General features: G+C 36.8%; 1 protein-coding gene across 3 annotated transcripts in view; it reads right to left on the reverse strand.

Moving 5' to 3' along the window:
* Positions 1-14,666, reverse strand: part of MBTPS2 (membrane bound transcription factor peptidase, site 2) — a 44,340-nt gene that overhangs the window by 9,322 nt on the left and 20,352 nt on the right. For all 3 annotated transcript variants that reach the window (XR_015769486.1, XR_003612196.2, XM_028122599.2), the window contains exons 6-10: positions 11,091-11,209; positions 10,008-10,188; positions 2,184-2,278; positions 1,635-1,830; positions 126-201 (exon numbers count right to left, since the gene is read on the reverse strand). Coding sequence is in view for 1 of the 3 variants with exons in the window: in XM_028122599.2 (XP_027978400.1) it covers positions 126-201; positions 1,635-1,830; positions 2,184-2,278; positions 10,008-10,188; positions 11,091-11,209 (667 nt within the window). In the remaining 2 variants the exon portion in view is untranslated. The remainder of the gene's footprint in view (positions 1-125; positions 202-1,634; positions 1,831-2,183; positions 2,279-10,007; positions 10,189-11,090; positions 11,210-14,666) is intronic.

Consider the following 14,666-nt stretch of genomic DNA (forward strand, 5'->3'; position numbering starts at 1 on the left):
AGTCTCCTTCTTAGTTGTTAGCAATCAATAGGTACCTGTAAGGTCTATGCATGCTCTATTCAAGGTAAGCCTGATCATGTTCCAAGTAACACTTATAAAAACATTCTTCACACCAGAAAGGATACTTGACAAATGTCTCCACAACCACAGGCAGATCTATGCTTAGAAAGTTGAAACGTGGGATAAAACTGGTGATGCTCACTAAAAAAAGAAAAACAAGGAATAATGAATATTGTTCACACAGATAAGCAACAGTATTATAAAAATTTTTCCATATGGTCAAAAATTAGGCTAGCCTATTAAATTGGTTGAGAAAGCCCTTCCCAGACATATGCAGGCAGCGTATATGCCCCGCATATAAAAACAATTATTCTAGAACACCTAATAAATATAGTGGAATACAGAAATTCATGTCCCAGTGTGCACTTATATTTGGAGGTGAGAATAAGATAAAACTGACTATATACCAAGTATGACTACTAAATACAGAGACTGACTTAAAAACTATGCCAGAATTTATCAAGAGTCCTTATCCATCAAAGAGATATAACCTTAAAATCATAATCACTATAACTATTAATAAATAAGAAGAATGACCCAGGTTGTATCTCAGGATATGCCTATAAAGCAATGGGAGAGCCTTTTAAAGAGTAACATAAGACCTACATGTTCATCAACTGATGAGTGAATAAAGAGAATGTGGTATGTTCATAGAATGGAATATTTGGCCCTAAAAAGGAAGAACATACTGACACATGCTACAACATGGATGAACCTTAAAGACATTATGCTAAGTGAAAGAAGTCAGTCACAAAATATTCTACTTATATGAAATGTGCAGAACAGGCAAACTTACAGAAAGAGAAAGTAGATTAGTGATTGCCAAGAGGTGGGGGGGCGGTTTGGGGAGAAATAAGAACTGACTGCTTAATGGATATGAGGTTTCTTTTTGGGGTGATGAAAATATTCTAGAACTAGATTTGGTGATGGTGGCACAACTCTGAATATATTAAAAACTCTTCAATTGTATACTTTAAAAGGGTCAAATATATGGTACGTGAATTATATTTCAATACAACTGTTACAAAAAAAGGAACTTAAAAAATTCTTGTACAACAAAATGAGTTGGACCATACGATCTTCAGCCATATGGAGAAGCTATCTATTTAGTCCAATCATGTAGCCACTGTTAAAACAATTATGGTGGCCCAGTTTTGAAAATTATATTCATATAAAATTCATGTGTTATACACAAATTATAGTCTTATGATGACTCTTGGCATTCTCTGGGGTATGTTGCTCTTGCCACTGTTTTTGGGAGCTTGGATAGATTTAGTAAACTCTCAGAGAACATCTGAGAAATCATCTATGTGACTTGGGCATAAACGGTGGTGAAAAGAAAATACATCACTCTCCATAGGCAGACATGGGATTCAGCTCCATCTTGCTTCATAAATTCAGATTATTTTCCTAATGGTAAATTTCATGCAACGCTTAACAAGGTAATAAGACTTTGAAAAGTGGTCACATTTATAATAAATAAAATTAACACAGGATTTGTACTGAGTTTCTACCATGGAGAATATATGGCATCTTAATGATCTTCTGAGGGTCGCCCCACAATAAATACTCACCTGTGTAGTGAAGGTGCAGTGGATGGCCTACATACAACATATCAATTTGAGGTGGATGTTTCACTTTTATTAAGCGAGTATGAGTTTCCAAAGAAGGTATTATACAGAAACTTGAACTTGAACTTTTTTTACAATCTTTATTGGTTCTACAAACTTGTGTGGCTTCAACTGCTTTCCGGGCAGGTAAACATGTGTGCTATGAACAAAATATTAATTAGTCAATAATTTATAACAAGAAAACCAGAAAGTTACAGCTCTTTAATATCTTTTATGTCACAGAGCATAAAAGGAACAAAATTCATATAGAAGAAATGCCATTTATGTGCACCTACTATAAATTAGATTCAAGTATTCCACTTCGGCCAAATAAGATATTACAGCTATAAATTGTTAAAGATTCTCAGATGAAATGTGACAAGTGAAATGTAGAAATTTTAATAAAACGACACAAAGCAAAAAGTAAAATTTTCATAGACTCCATTTTAGTTCTATATGATTATTTTGTAAAAATTATATCAGACAAACAAGACTGCTTCAGGGACAACTCACCAAACGCTTATTAAAGTTATTTCTGTATGAAAAGCACACATCCGTGAGGCTGTGATTATTACAGCATTCGGTCGAACCATCTAGCCGTTTGTATGCTAAAGAGAAATAATTTATTAGAATCTGTTATACAGAAGTACATTTGTAATAAAAATTTTGCTTTCAAGAAGGAGGGGGGTGGGGGGATGGGTCAGCCTGGTGATGGGTATTAAAGAGGGCACGTATTGAATGGAGCACCGGGTGTTATGCACAAACAATGAATCATGGAACACTACATCAAAAACTAATGATGTAATGTATGGTGATTAACATAACAATAAAAGAACCACAAAAAAAAGAAAAAGACAAAAAGAGTAAAGTGCACACAAATTTGGAAACAACTATATGATTCAGAGTTCAGTCTGACAGGCTACTTGCTGCAGTGATTTTATGGTACAAAAAAGGACATGATATTACAAAAAGAGATGTGTCCAGTTTGGAATCAAGAAGCAGCACTTCCCCTCGGTTACCTGTCTTCACATAAACTTACCTACAAATAAAGCTGGAGTTCCAGGGTCTCAGTAAGGTTTTGCAATAACTCCAGCAGGTCAAGCACAAATATTTAATGAGCCACTATTAGTGGCTTTAATGCTACTGATCCAGGATTACTACTGAGTTCCTGCGTTCTAGTGTTAGCAGAGTGGGCGAGAGGATGCCTAAGAGACTCTCATCCCTAAAATCACTATTATATCAAATATCTATCTTACCTCCAATGCTTACCTTGGGGCTTTCCTCATAAAACCAGGGCAGCCCAATGTGACCCCAGAGATGTGCAATATTTGCCAGCCTACCAGTAATCCAGTTACCATTTTTGGAAGACAATGGAAACAGGGCAACTATTTATTCCCATTATTCATTTATTTTTAAAAGTTCTTTGGTAGACTGCCTCACTTGTATCTAGGGCAGAATAAGAAAACTAAGTCACTGATACAGGTGGGATAAAAAATTATTTCCATGTATTTATTTTGGAAGGTTTCCTGCATTCAGCATATCAAACTTGTAAAGCATAAATCGATGTGTAGCATGGACCAATTAAACTTAGATTCTTATATTCACACTACCATACTCAGATGTGCTGAGGAAGATAGACTCAAGAGCAAAGTTACCAGAGAATTACAAAAAAAAAAGTACATTTTTCTAGTACCACAAAAAGCTTTTCTGTTACAAGAGTATCTTCAGGAACACTGGCATGAAAATGTTAGTTGATAGGCAATGTGATTTTATAAGGATTTTTTATTTTTGCCATCAGTTGTTGTTTTTAAAGTTTTTTTTTTTAAAGTTTTATTTATTTAAGTGGTCTCTACACCCAACAGTTGGCTTGAACTCCTGACCCTGAGATCAAGAGTCAGATGCTCTACTGACTGAGCCAGCTGGCCAGGCACCCCAAAACAGTTTTTTTTAAACTAGGTTATTTGAGGGGTGCCTGGGTGACTTAGTCCATTAAATTTCTGACTCTTGATCTCAGCGCAGGTCTTGATCTCAGGGTCTTGAGTTCAATCCCTGCATTGGGCTCTACGCCCAGTGGGGAGCCTACTTTAAAAAAAAAAAAAGAAAAGAAAAAAACTAGGTTATTTGAGGAAGACATCTTGTATTGGTTAGACTGTCACTATCTCTCCTTGGCCAACATAAAACGAAGAACAAAACAGAGATGAAACAAAATGGCTGATAAGTCAGTTTCTCCTCTGCATTGCTTGGCTGTGTGGGTAGTTTTGTTTTGTTTTCTTAGCATAATTGAACAGGTATTTAAATTTTGGATGATGAGTTGTCTCTGAAATATGAAAGCAAACTGAGTATCTAATGGCACAGACAAACCTGTGCCTGTAATCATTCATCAGCCTTAATTATAAAGTATAAGGTAAAAAGTTGTTTAGGATTTTTTATTGTTTACCAATACAGGCTACAATTTCAGTGTTCTCTCTGATCAGTTGCCAAATCCCACCAATTTTAACCTCCTTATTATTTTTCCACCTATATATTCCCATTTGAATGTAGATTCTACTCCCTCTCATCCGACCCATTTGAAGAATCCTAGTTAAGTCTTGTTTGCTCACCAGCTAGCTAGCATTTGCAAGCCTTTCTTACATACTGAATGCTTCAGATTAACCTTCCAAGGTAGAACTACAAGAATGTTAACTCCTCTAATTCAAAACTTCCAAAGATTGCACTGCTCCCAAATAATGTCTAAATTCCACAGACTAAAATAGAGAGACTAGAGAGACTTCCGTTCTTTTATCACCTTATCTCATACTATTATCTTGCTGAACCAAATTACTAGCAGTTCCCTGACCACTTTTTGTCTACGGTACCAGGGTTCATTTCTGTCTTGGCCTCCTGAAACTAAACTCACTGCTGAGGCCCAACTGAAGGGCTGCTATTATGAAACCTGCCCTCATCTTCTCAGTCAAGACTGACTGCCACCAACTCCCATAACTCCCACCAATTCCTGTCATTACCTACAGTTAACCTTGTACCATAATAATATGGGCATGGTCTGCTTCTTTTTTTAAAAAGTTTTTATTTAAATTCCAATTGGTTAGCATACAGTGTAATACTAGTTTCAGGTATATAACATAGTAATTCAACACTTCCATACATCACCCAGTGCTCATCACAAGTACACTCCTTAATCCCTATCACATGGTCTATATCTCTGACTAGATTGAGCTCCTTGAGAAAAAAGTTTCTCAATCTTACATAAGGTGCATAACTCAATATACACTGAATACATGAATGATGTTCTATGCCATTTGCCTTTGTATTAGTAATTGTTTAGAAAATTTACATCTGATGCTCGATCACTAACTTTTCTTGGAGGAATGTATACAATGCAGAATTGAAAGTCAATAATTTGATAACACTTTTGATACAGCATGTCTGGTAACACAAATGCTTAAAGGGGCCAACCAGGAAGCAAATAAATGAAGTGCATAGTTTTGGAAAAAGTAGTAAGTGTTGGGACTGTGATGAATTAGAAAATATATATCCTGCTTTAAGGGGTGAGCAGTGAGGCTACTCAACTTGGGGGCCTGATTCCACAGATCATCTATTTTATTCCAAAAGAAATATGAAATCTGTACTTTCATATGAAGCCTCTTGTTATTGGCATCTAATTAATATTAAAAAAGATACCATGCAAGCCAAACCAAATACATCTGCTGAGGTTGGATATGGCCTCTGGGCTACCACCAATTTGTAACCTCTACGTTATGGCTTCTTCCTATGGTGATTACTATAACCCAAACATAAATCCATGGCTGTGGCCATCCTGACAAGTTTAAATACCTCTTGACAAACAGAATTTTCCAATAAAGAGTTAAATATTTTGTTGTGATTTGAGAAGTAAATTTGATTATTTCTCTGTTTATCTGTTAAAAAAAGTTGTATTAGAATCTTTTCTACTGGGTCACATTTAAGGACAAGTTGCTAAGCCAATTTCTGTAACTCAATTCTTAACCTATAAGATGGTATGCCACAGACAATTTTCACACTAGTGTACATACTTTTATTAAGAATGAGAGGCCAGTCTAATTCTACTTTACAAAGAGCCGTCAAGACTGCATTGAGAAGCCCCCGAGGCATTCATAGGTTGAATTTAACTCTAGAAGATTAGAATTGGCCCTTAAATCTCCTCAGTCTGGAAGACAATTAGGCAATTCAAGAACAGATCAGTTTTAGAATTCTACTATAGGGACAACCTGCATATTCTGAATATACCCTAAGATGGGCCTCAAAACAAAGTTGTAGAAATAGTCCAGCCTCCAAAGAATAGTCTAGACCAGAGGTTTATTATATTAAAAAAAATTTTTTTTTAAAAAGTACTCTCTACACCTAATGTGGGGCTCGAACTTAACAACCCTGAGATCAAGAGTCGCAGGCTCTACCGGCTGAGCCAGCGAGGTACCCCACCAGAGGTTAATTTTAGAATAATTATTGGCTGCAAAGAAGAGACTTTTTCAATCTCCAGTTCATAGTCCCCACTACTTTCTATATTACTAAAATGAACTGAACAATTTTCTTACTCTAGTTTATTAAATATATAAATGTAGTTAGAGCTCCAACACAGGGAGGCAAGCCTAATTATTTATTCTTAGTTCCACAGCAGAATTTATACCAGCATCACCTAGTAACCAGTAGCTAAAAAATTATAAACACACACACACACATTCTCTCTTCACTTTAGGGTAGCAAAAAAACTTTGGATCATAACTTGACATTCACAATGGAAAAACAGATACTTTACTCCAAACATTAAAGAAGGCTTAGGCATAAAAACAATCTGGGTACTCAAAATATATGGAAAGGCTTCCTGAACTTTTCCTTTGATTCTCTTAAACCAGGCGGGGAAAGGTCTTTTCTCACTTGAGTTGAAGGTATGTAGGACAGGGCAATATCCTCATTCCCAGGCAGTTACAGGGAGGTACCCTTGCCTCCTCCGAAAAGGAATACAGGCTGTTCAAGGGGGATGTCTGAATCTGAGCTCAAAGCTTCATTTTAGGGAGCAGCTGCCTTTCGTTTTCAATCTCATGCTCCTGAAAATGTAGTTCAAATGGTGGACCTGTTGAGTATAGTCTTTTTTACGCCAGACAATGCTTTCAGGAAAGAAAAACAGGAAAGGATTAACAGAAGAAAAAGTAGGTCTAAACAATTTCCTAACGTGGATTAACCATATTTTTCTAATTTGACAGAATTCTTCTGTTAATATTTTAAGAAGAACATCCAGTCTGCTTAATTATATTTCAAAAAATTTAATAATATACCCGGGAGAGATAAGGGGCCAGGTATGATTGCTTGGGACAGCTTACATGCACATCCAGGGTCAGATCTTTCCAAGGTGGCTTTATTGTTTTGCAGTGGTATAATTTCCTAGAACTTTATTTATTTTATTTTTTTATTTTTATTTTTTTAAAGATTTTATTTATTTATTTGAGGGAGAGAGAATGAGAGAGAGAGAGCACGAGAGGGAAGAGGGTCAGAGGGAGAAGCAGACTCCCCGCCGAGCAGGGAGCCCGATGCGGGACTTGATCCCGGGACTCCAGGATCATGACCTGAGCCGAAGGCAGTCGCTTAACCGACTGAGCCACCCAGGTGCCCGATTTCCTAGAATTTTAATTATGTATACTAAATTCCACTCCAAAATGAACACAAATCACTTTTGGATTATTGACCACTTTGTATTACTGTATTTAGCTGTATGTTTCCCCAATGTTTATAATGAAGGATAAAAAAACGTACTAGAGACATGTAAAATACTATTAATCCATAGCTTTCTTAAAAATGTCCACAGCCCCAGTGGTCAAGTCTGCCATTAAAATTAATCTGGTATTTATTTAAAGTTACATTTATAGTCATTAAGATTCCTGTAAGTTGGCTAAATATATGTACTCCATTTTATTTATTTTATTTTATTTTATTTTTTTAAGATTTTATTTATTTATTTGACAGAGAGAGACACCAGCGAGAGCAGGAACATAAGCAGGGGGAGTGGGAGAGGGAGAAGCAGGCTCCCCGCCAAGCAGGGAGCCCGATGCGGGGCTCGATCCCAGGACCCTGGGATCACGACCTGAGCCGAAGGCAGCTGCTTAACGACTGAGCCACCCAGGTGCCCATATGTACTCCATTTTAAAATGGTTAAATAGAGGTACAGGTTTATCAGACACAGTCATCATGTAGAATAAACATGTATCCTAATATAGTCACTCCTAAGGAGATGAAATAGATATTGAAGAATTACTTTGGGACTGATTTTTTTTTTTTTTTATTAGTGTGGAAAGAATAATACCTGCTTTGGGTTTTTACACAAATACCTCCAAAATATACCATATGACTCATAAAAGTGAAATACTCAAAAAGTTAATAAGAGTTTCAGAGTATTTCAGGGAAAATTTTCATTTCCATTCTGTATGACAGGAAAAGAACAAAACCTTAAACATCTGAAATGCAGATATCCTAAATAAAACAATTCTACTAGAAAGAACTTTATTTGATCACTGTGTCAGTTTGGCTTTTGTAATTCAATAGAAATTATACCAAATTTAGAGAAATTGGAGGAAAATGATAAAGGACTTAAGAAGTATGAGATAATGTGTTATTTTTCTCGGAGAAGAATGCATTAGAGGTCATATACCAACCTTGTGTCATCTGAAAGGTTTGGGAAGATGGTAAGTGGTTCTTGAGAACAAGAAAAATTGATAAATATTTCAACCTTAAAGAATCAGGTTAGCCCACTGAATAATGTTAACATTACCACAGGGTGTAACACTATGTGCCTCCTGACATGATGCAATAGGAAGTAGTGAACAACAACTATGAAATATTTTCATCCCCTCAAAAAATGGATCCAGAATTTAAGCAAGCCTCTAAACCTAATGACCATTTATAGGAAATCTGAGGGATAACTGAACATGTTAACAACATCATAAGGATAACACAGAGCCAGACAAATCCAGAATATGGGCAATTCGACAAAACCAATGACTGTTTCTTAAATGATATCCCCCCCGCCCAAAGGGGGAATTGTTCCAAGTTCAAAGACACTAAAAGGTACCATCCAATCTAAACCAACTATGAAAAAAACAATTAGGAAAAAGTGAATACCAACCAGATATTAGGAATTGGTGTTAATTTTCTTAGGTGTGAATAACAGTACTATGGTCATGTTTAAAAAGTCATCATATATTAAAGACATGCTAAAGTTCATGGATGAAAGGATACAATGCCTGGGATGTGCTTTAAAATACTCCCCTCAAAAGTGGGCTGATTAGATAAAAAAGCTGGCAAAATGCTGATAATTACTGAAGCTGGGAAAAGGATGCAGGGGATTTCATTTATACTACCTTTTTTTTTTTAAGTTTTATTTATTTAAGTAATCTCTACACCCAACGTGGGGCTCGAACTCATAACCCTGACCAAGATCAAGAGTTGCATGCTCCTTCGATTGAGCCAGCCAGGCACCCCCATACTACTTTCTTGACTTTTATGTATGTTTGAAAACTTTGTAGAATAATAAAAGTTCTTAAAAATGTATTATAAATGGAAGATTACATTTGAAAAAAAATTAAAAATCAGTTCTTACTACTCTGCCATTCTTGCACACAGTACTTAAGTGAAGTTTTTCTTGATTATCATATTTCCTAACCCCAAGTAGATGTGGACAAGCATCCAGGGCGTTTCTTGACTTAAAGAGATTGTCTGTGAACATAATTTGTGTTTTTCAACACTGATAATAATCTGGGCCCCATGATTTTGTATAAAGACTTGGGAGGCTGATTTTTCAGAGCTGAAAGAACTCAAAATAAATTTGGCAGCTTCTGAGAATAAACTTGCTTCACCTTGTCACTTTCTACACAGAACAAAAGATCTGACTTCAAAGTGTATGTTCGGATGCCAAAATGACTTCCTCTAGATGCCTACATAAAATAACTACCCCAAATAGCTTTGGATAGGACACCACCGATACAGCATGCAGGTATTTAGTTACTGGAATTTAGTTAATTGGTTATGGTTGAGCTTGAATGCTGCCTTAACACAAGTTCTTCTAAGTGAAGAATTAGATACTAGAGTCCTAAAACTCAAATATAATATTATGAAATTAGTTAGAAATTCAACAATATATAAATATTAGTACCCAACTTACCAAGAAGAATGTTTCCTAGTTTGGGCCTATTATTACTTTACTGATTTGCTTTAAAGAAATTAGAACAAAACACATCTATAGACATGGTCTAAGAATTGGTGAATGGCAAGTACTGCTGCTTGAAGCATTATATTATACTGAAGAAATATACACACCTCTAACTGGGAAGCTTAACTGCTGTAAAGTTGATGCACTAATACAGTAACCAATTTGGGGCTCATAGGCGATGGTATCTAGACATTCATTCCAATCTTGTACATTAGTAACAGGACAATCCTGTAGATGGGTGACAAGGTCTCCCACAAAAAGGCCTCTGGGTCCAATGGCTGGTGAATCCTTGGGAAGAGGGTACAACCAAATCAGATAACGTATGAAGACAAGCTATGATTAATCTGACCAAATAATAAAGACACTGAGTTAATCAGGTAGAATATTTTGACTAATGCAGAAAATAAGCCAGCTTTGAATCCAAGATGTAGAGTCCTAGAACATTAATAAAATAATACCTAACAATTACAGTTACTTTTCCAAGATTCATATTTTTTCATAACTGAAAGAAAACCTACTTGCCAACTATCAAGATTAAAATGATAAAGTTTTTCCCAAACAGCTGATTAAATTTTTTGTGAAAGTAGTCATCAGATGCCTTCATTATCTTGTATACCCTCAGTGGATAAAACTGTAAGACAAGTCCTTATCTAAACACAGTCCCAAATATGCAGACTATACCATCAGCACAATGAATACGTGAGCCAGTTGCTCACTAAGGTAATTTTCCTCTTCTGAAGGTCTGAATAGAAGACTTGATGCCATTGTAGTAATTATTGTCTAAGGCAGTGAAATAAAGAGTTGAAGAAAGTAACTTAAGCTCCTGTGAAAAGTTCTGGCTGGCTAGCCTAGGTTTTAATCTTCTTACTTAGGAATAAGGACATCTGACTCAAAAGCACAGTTATAAAAATAAACAGTAAAGTTAAATGATGCATTTTATCAACAAAGTACAGGTAGAAAATCTTGACACTATCTTTGTAACTCAGAACAGAAACAATTTTAAGTATTTTTAAAAAGCCAATGGGTTTCAAAAAACTTTTTGTTCAACTCAAAAGGATTATAGTAATTTCTTCAGGAGAAACTGAACATTCTGCATATGGAAACTTGAATATACATTCCTAACATAAAATGCTAAGTGTTACATCACAGAATCTGGTAAACGAATGCCCCACGTAATCCTCATTATTTACCTCGGCAACTTCAGTGATAAGCACCCCGACTCCAGTGTAGTAAAATGGCAAGAGAATTACAGGGAGGAGCACAAGAGCTAAAATACCAAGGAGTGCAAGGACGAAATTATGCCAGATACCTGAAAAGAGAGGAAAAAAAGGAATAAGCTCAACCAGGGGCAGGAATGATCTAGGTATCTGGACTTCAGAATACCTGGGCATTCTGATAAATTAGTGAAGTAACCAGAAGAAGCTGTGAAGCAGATAAAACTACTTTAGTACCGAGGAAAAATGTTCAGTTAGAGGCCTCTTCCATTTCAGATTCTGAAATGTAAAATGAGCATGTCAATACCACACAAAGAAGACCATATACTAATATGATTTAACATTAGTAGAATCTATATATTCTAATACATATATAAAACATAAAGAGAATTAATATTTTCTACTTGCTTCATCTTCTTTTCAGAAAATGTACACATTAACTGAAGCATACTTGTGATCTTTGAAAAAAATTTCAAACCTATTCAAATAAAAGTTAAGATGAAATAAAAAAAAATTCTTGCTGAGCTGGTTCATGGAAATTCAAATGGTACTTGGAAAAAGAGAGTGTTTTAAGAATTAAACTATTATGGAGAGTAATATCGATGGACCAAACACAGTATCTTACACCGTGTCACAGACTATAACCATCTCTACCATATATACAGAGATTTTCTTTCTTTCTTTCCTTTTTTTTCCCCCCCCTTAAATATAGAGAAGGTGAAAGTGAACTCAGTGGTATGCGGGAGGCCAGTCCTACCAGCTTGCCACAGCTGACTGTGTACATCTCTTCCTAATTCCTCCTTCAGGGACTTTGGGTTGGCACCTTGAAATTGGTCAAGGCAGGAGAAATTATACCACAGAAACCAGCAAATGCTACATATGGAGAGCTCCTCATTCTCCCTTCCAGAGCCAGGGCTTAAACAATCACTAGCACATCACTAGATACCCTTTTCTTCCATACCTAGTCTTTCCTTCTTCTACTAATTTTTCTCATGGGGCAGGGTGGGGGCTCTACTAGCACTCTGAACCTTGCAATTCTTAGTTGTACAAGTCTGTCCCTTGCATTACAGGATGTTTAGCATTTCTGGCTCCCATCCACCAAATGCCATTAGTACTCTCCCCTCACTGAGGCAACCAAAGAATACTGCCTACGCCCCACACATTCCAAACATCTCCAGGAGGGTAACAGCACCAGTGGTTGAGAACCAATGTTTTATAGTGACAGAAATGTAACCCAAAGGCATTTCCTATACTCACAGGAAGCTGAGTATGGCCATATGCCTGCTTTGGTTAACAGGGTATGAGTGGAGGTGATGGGAATTTCACTGTCCTTATGGCTGGAATGGGGCTATGATGGAGATAAACCTGAGTCCATGACATAGAAGCTGCATGTTGGGAATAATAGAGCTAACAAGGCAGAAAGGGCCTGAGTCCTCCAAATAATAGAATTAACATATCAGTGCTGAATTACCTACATTTGGAATGTTTTATGAGAGTTTAAGCCATTGTTATTTTTAGCTATTAGGGTAGTCAGATACCTAGCTAAGACATGTTTCATGTACCTTATTCACACTGTTAAGATGTTCTCCCACTTTTTTTTTTTAAGTGTTGTAAGTTGTTTAATTCCAGAAATATCCAGAGCAGGTCTAGTCCAGGACAGAATGGGTAAACAATCTTTTTTGTTCTATACACAGAGAGATCTTTTAAATACACCAATGGTATCAAACTATTTATTGGAAACTATATTTTGCTTTTCCATGCATGTATTTTGGACTTTCCCCTCATCTGCATATTCATATCTATTCCATTTCTTATATCCACTTTATTTTCTTATATCCATTACTTTCCTAATTTATCAGAATGCCCAGTTCTTATATCCATTACAGAGTAATCCATGTTAAAAAACATACTGACTTATTTATAAGGTTCCCTACTAATGATCACTTAGGCTGTTTTAACTTTTTCATACAATGCTGCAACAATCAGCTTTGTTCATATTGTTATCTATCTAATTAAGCATGCATCTATGAAGGTATGGAAAGTTACATAGAAATGGAATTGTTGGGTCAAAAAAATGTGCATTAAAATTGACCTCCAGGGGCACCCGGGTGGCTCAGTCAGTTGAGTGCCTTCGGCGCAGGTCCTGATCCCAGGGTCCTGGGAATGAGCCCCATTCCCAGCCTAGCGTTGGGCTCCCTGCTCAGTGGGGAGTTTGCTTCTTCCTCTCCTCCCTGCTCATGCTCTCTCTTGCTATCTCTCTCTCTCAAATAAAATCTTAAAAAACAATTGACTTCCAGGGAGTCTGCATCAATGTTCTCATAATTGGCATAGGTTTCCCTACTCTGTAAATAACACTGGATGCTATGCAATGTTAGATTTTGCGATCTGCTAGGTTAAAAGTAAAATCTGTTCTGATTTGTTTAAGTATAAGCTTGTACATTTTCCATGTTTATTAAGACTATTTGTATTTCTGTTGAGAACTATTTCTATCCATCGCCTGTTCACATTTTTTTACTAATTTGTATATATTATTATTGAATGTATATATTGAAGAATTTGGTCCTTTTTTAAAAAAAATTTTTTTTAAAGATTTTATTTATTTGACAGAGAGAGAGAGAGAGAGAGAGAGAGAGAGCACAAGTAGGCAGAGTGGCAGGCAGAGGGAGAGGGAGAAGCAGGCTCTCCGCTGAGCAGGGAGCCGGACGTGGGGCTCGATCCCAGGACTCCAGGATCATGACCTGAGCCGAAGGCAGCCGCTTAACTGACTGAGCCACCCAGGTCAGTCCCCTTAAAAGATTTATTTATCTGAGAGAGAGAGATAGTGAGAGAGCAAGAGTGGGGAGAGGGAGAGGCAGGCTCCTCACTGAGCAGGAAGCCTGATGCGGGACTCGATCTTAGGACCCTGGGATCATGACCTGAGCTGAAGGCAGATGCTTATCCAACCACCCAAGCGCCCCCGAATTTGGTCCTTTGTAAGAGGTATTACAATTTTTCTTCCAGTTTGTTTTTTGGCTTGGCTTATAGTTTTGCCTATGCAGACATTTTACATTTTGGTGTGGTCAAATTGCTCCTCTGCATTAAACCTTTCCCAGTTCAAGATTACAGAAGATACTCACCTGGTGTTTTCTTATATTGCTCTCAAGCTTCATTTAAAAAACAAAAATAGGGCACCTGGGTGGCTCAGTTGGTTAAGCGACTGCCTTCGGCTCAGGTCATGATCCTGGAGTCCCGGGATCGAGTCCCACATCGGGCTCCCTGCTCAGCAGGGAGTCTGCTGCTCCCTCTGACCCTCTTCCCTCTCATGCTCTCTATCTCTCATTCTCTCAAATAAATAAATAAAATCTTAAAAAAAAAATAAAGCAAAAACTTTTTTTTTGCCCACTGGAATTTACTCTAGTGAAACTAATTTAGGGATACAGCTATAAACTCCGCTTCCCCCCCAAATTGCTAGTCCCAGTACAATTTCACAAAATAATCCATCCCCAACATTGATTAGATTTGCCATTGTTACCATGTGTTAAATTCAGCTTTCCCCCAACTCTTCAGGATGGC

The sequence above is a fragment of the Eumetopias jubatus genome, unplaced genomic scaffold (assembly GCF_037043125.1).
Source record: "Eumetopias jubatus isolate StellerSeaLion01/CBP00866 unplaced genomic scaffold, mEumJub1_p1.0 scaffold_11, whole genome shotgun sequence".
Classification (NCBI taxonomy): domain Eukaryota; kingdom Metazoa; phylum Chordata; class Mammalia; order Carnivora; family Otariidae; genus Eumetopias; species Eumetopias jubatus.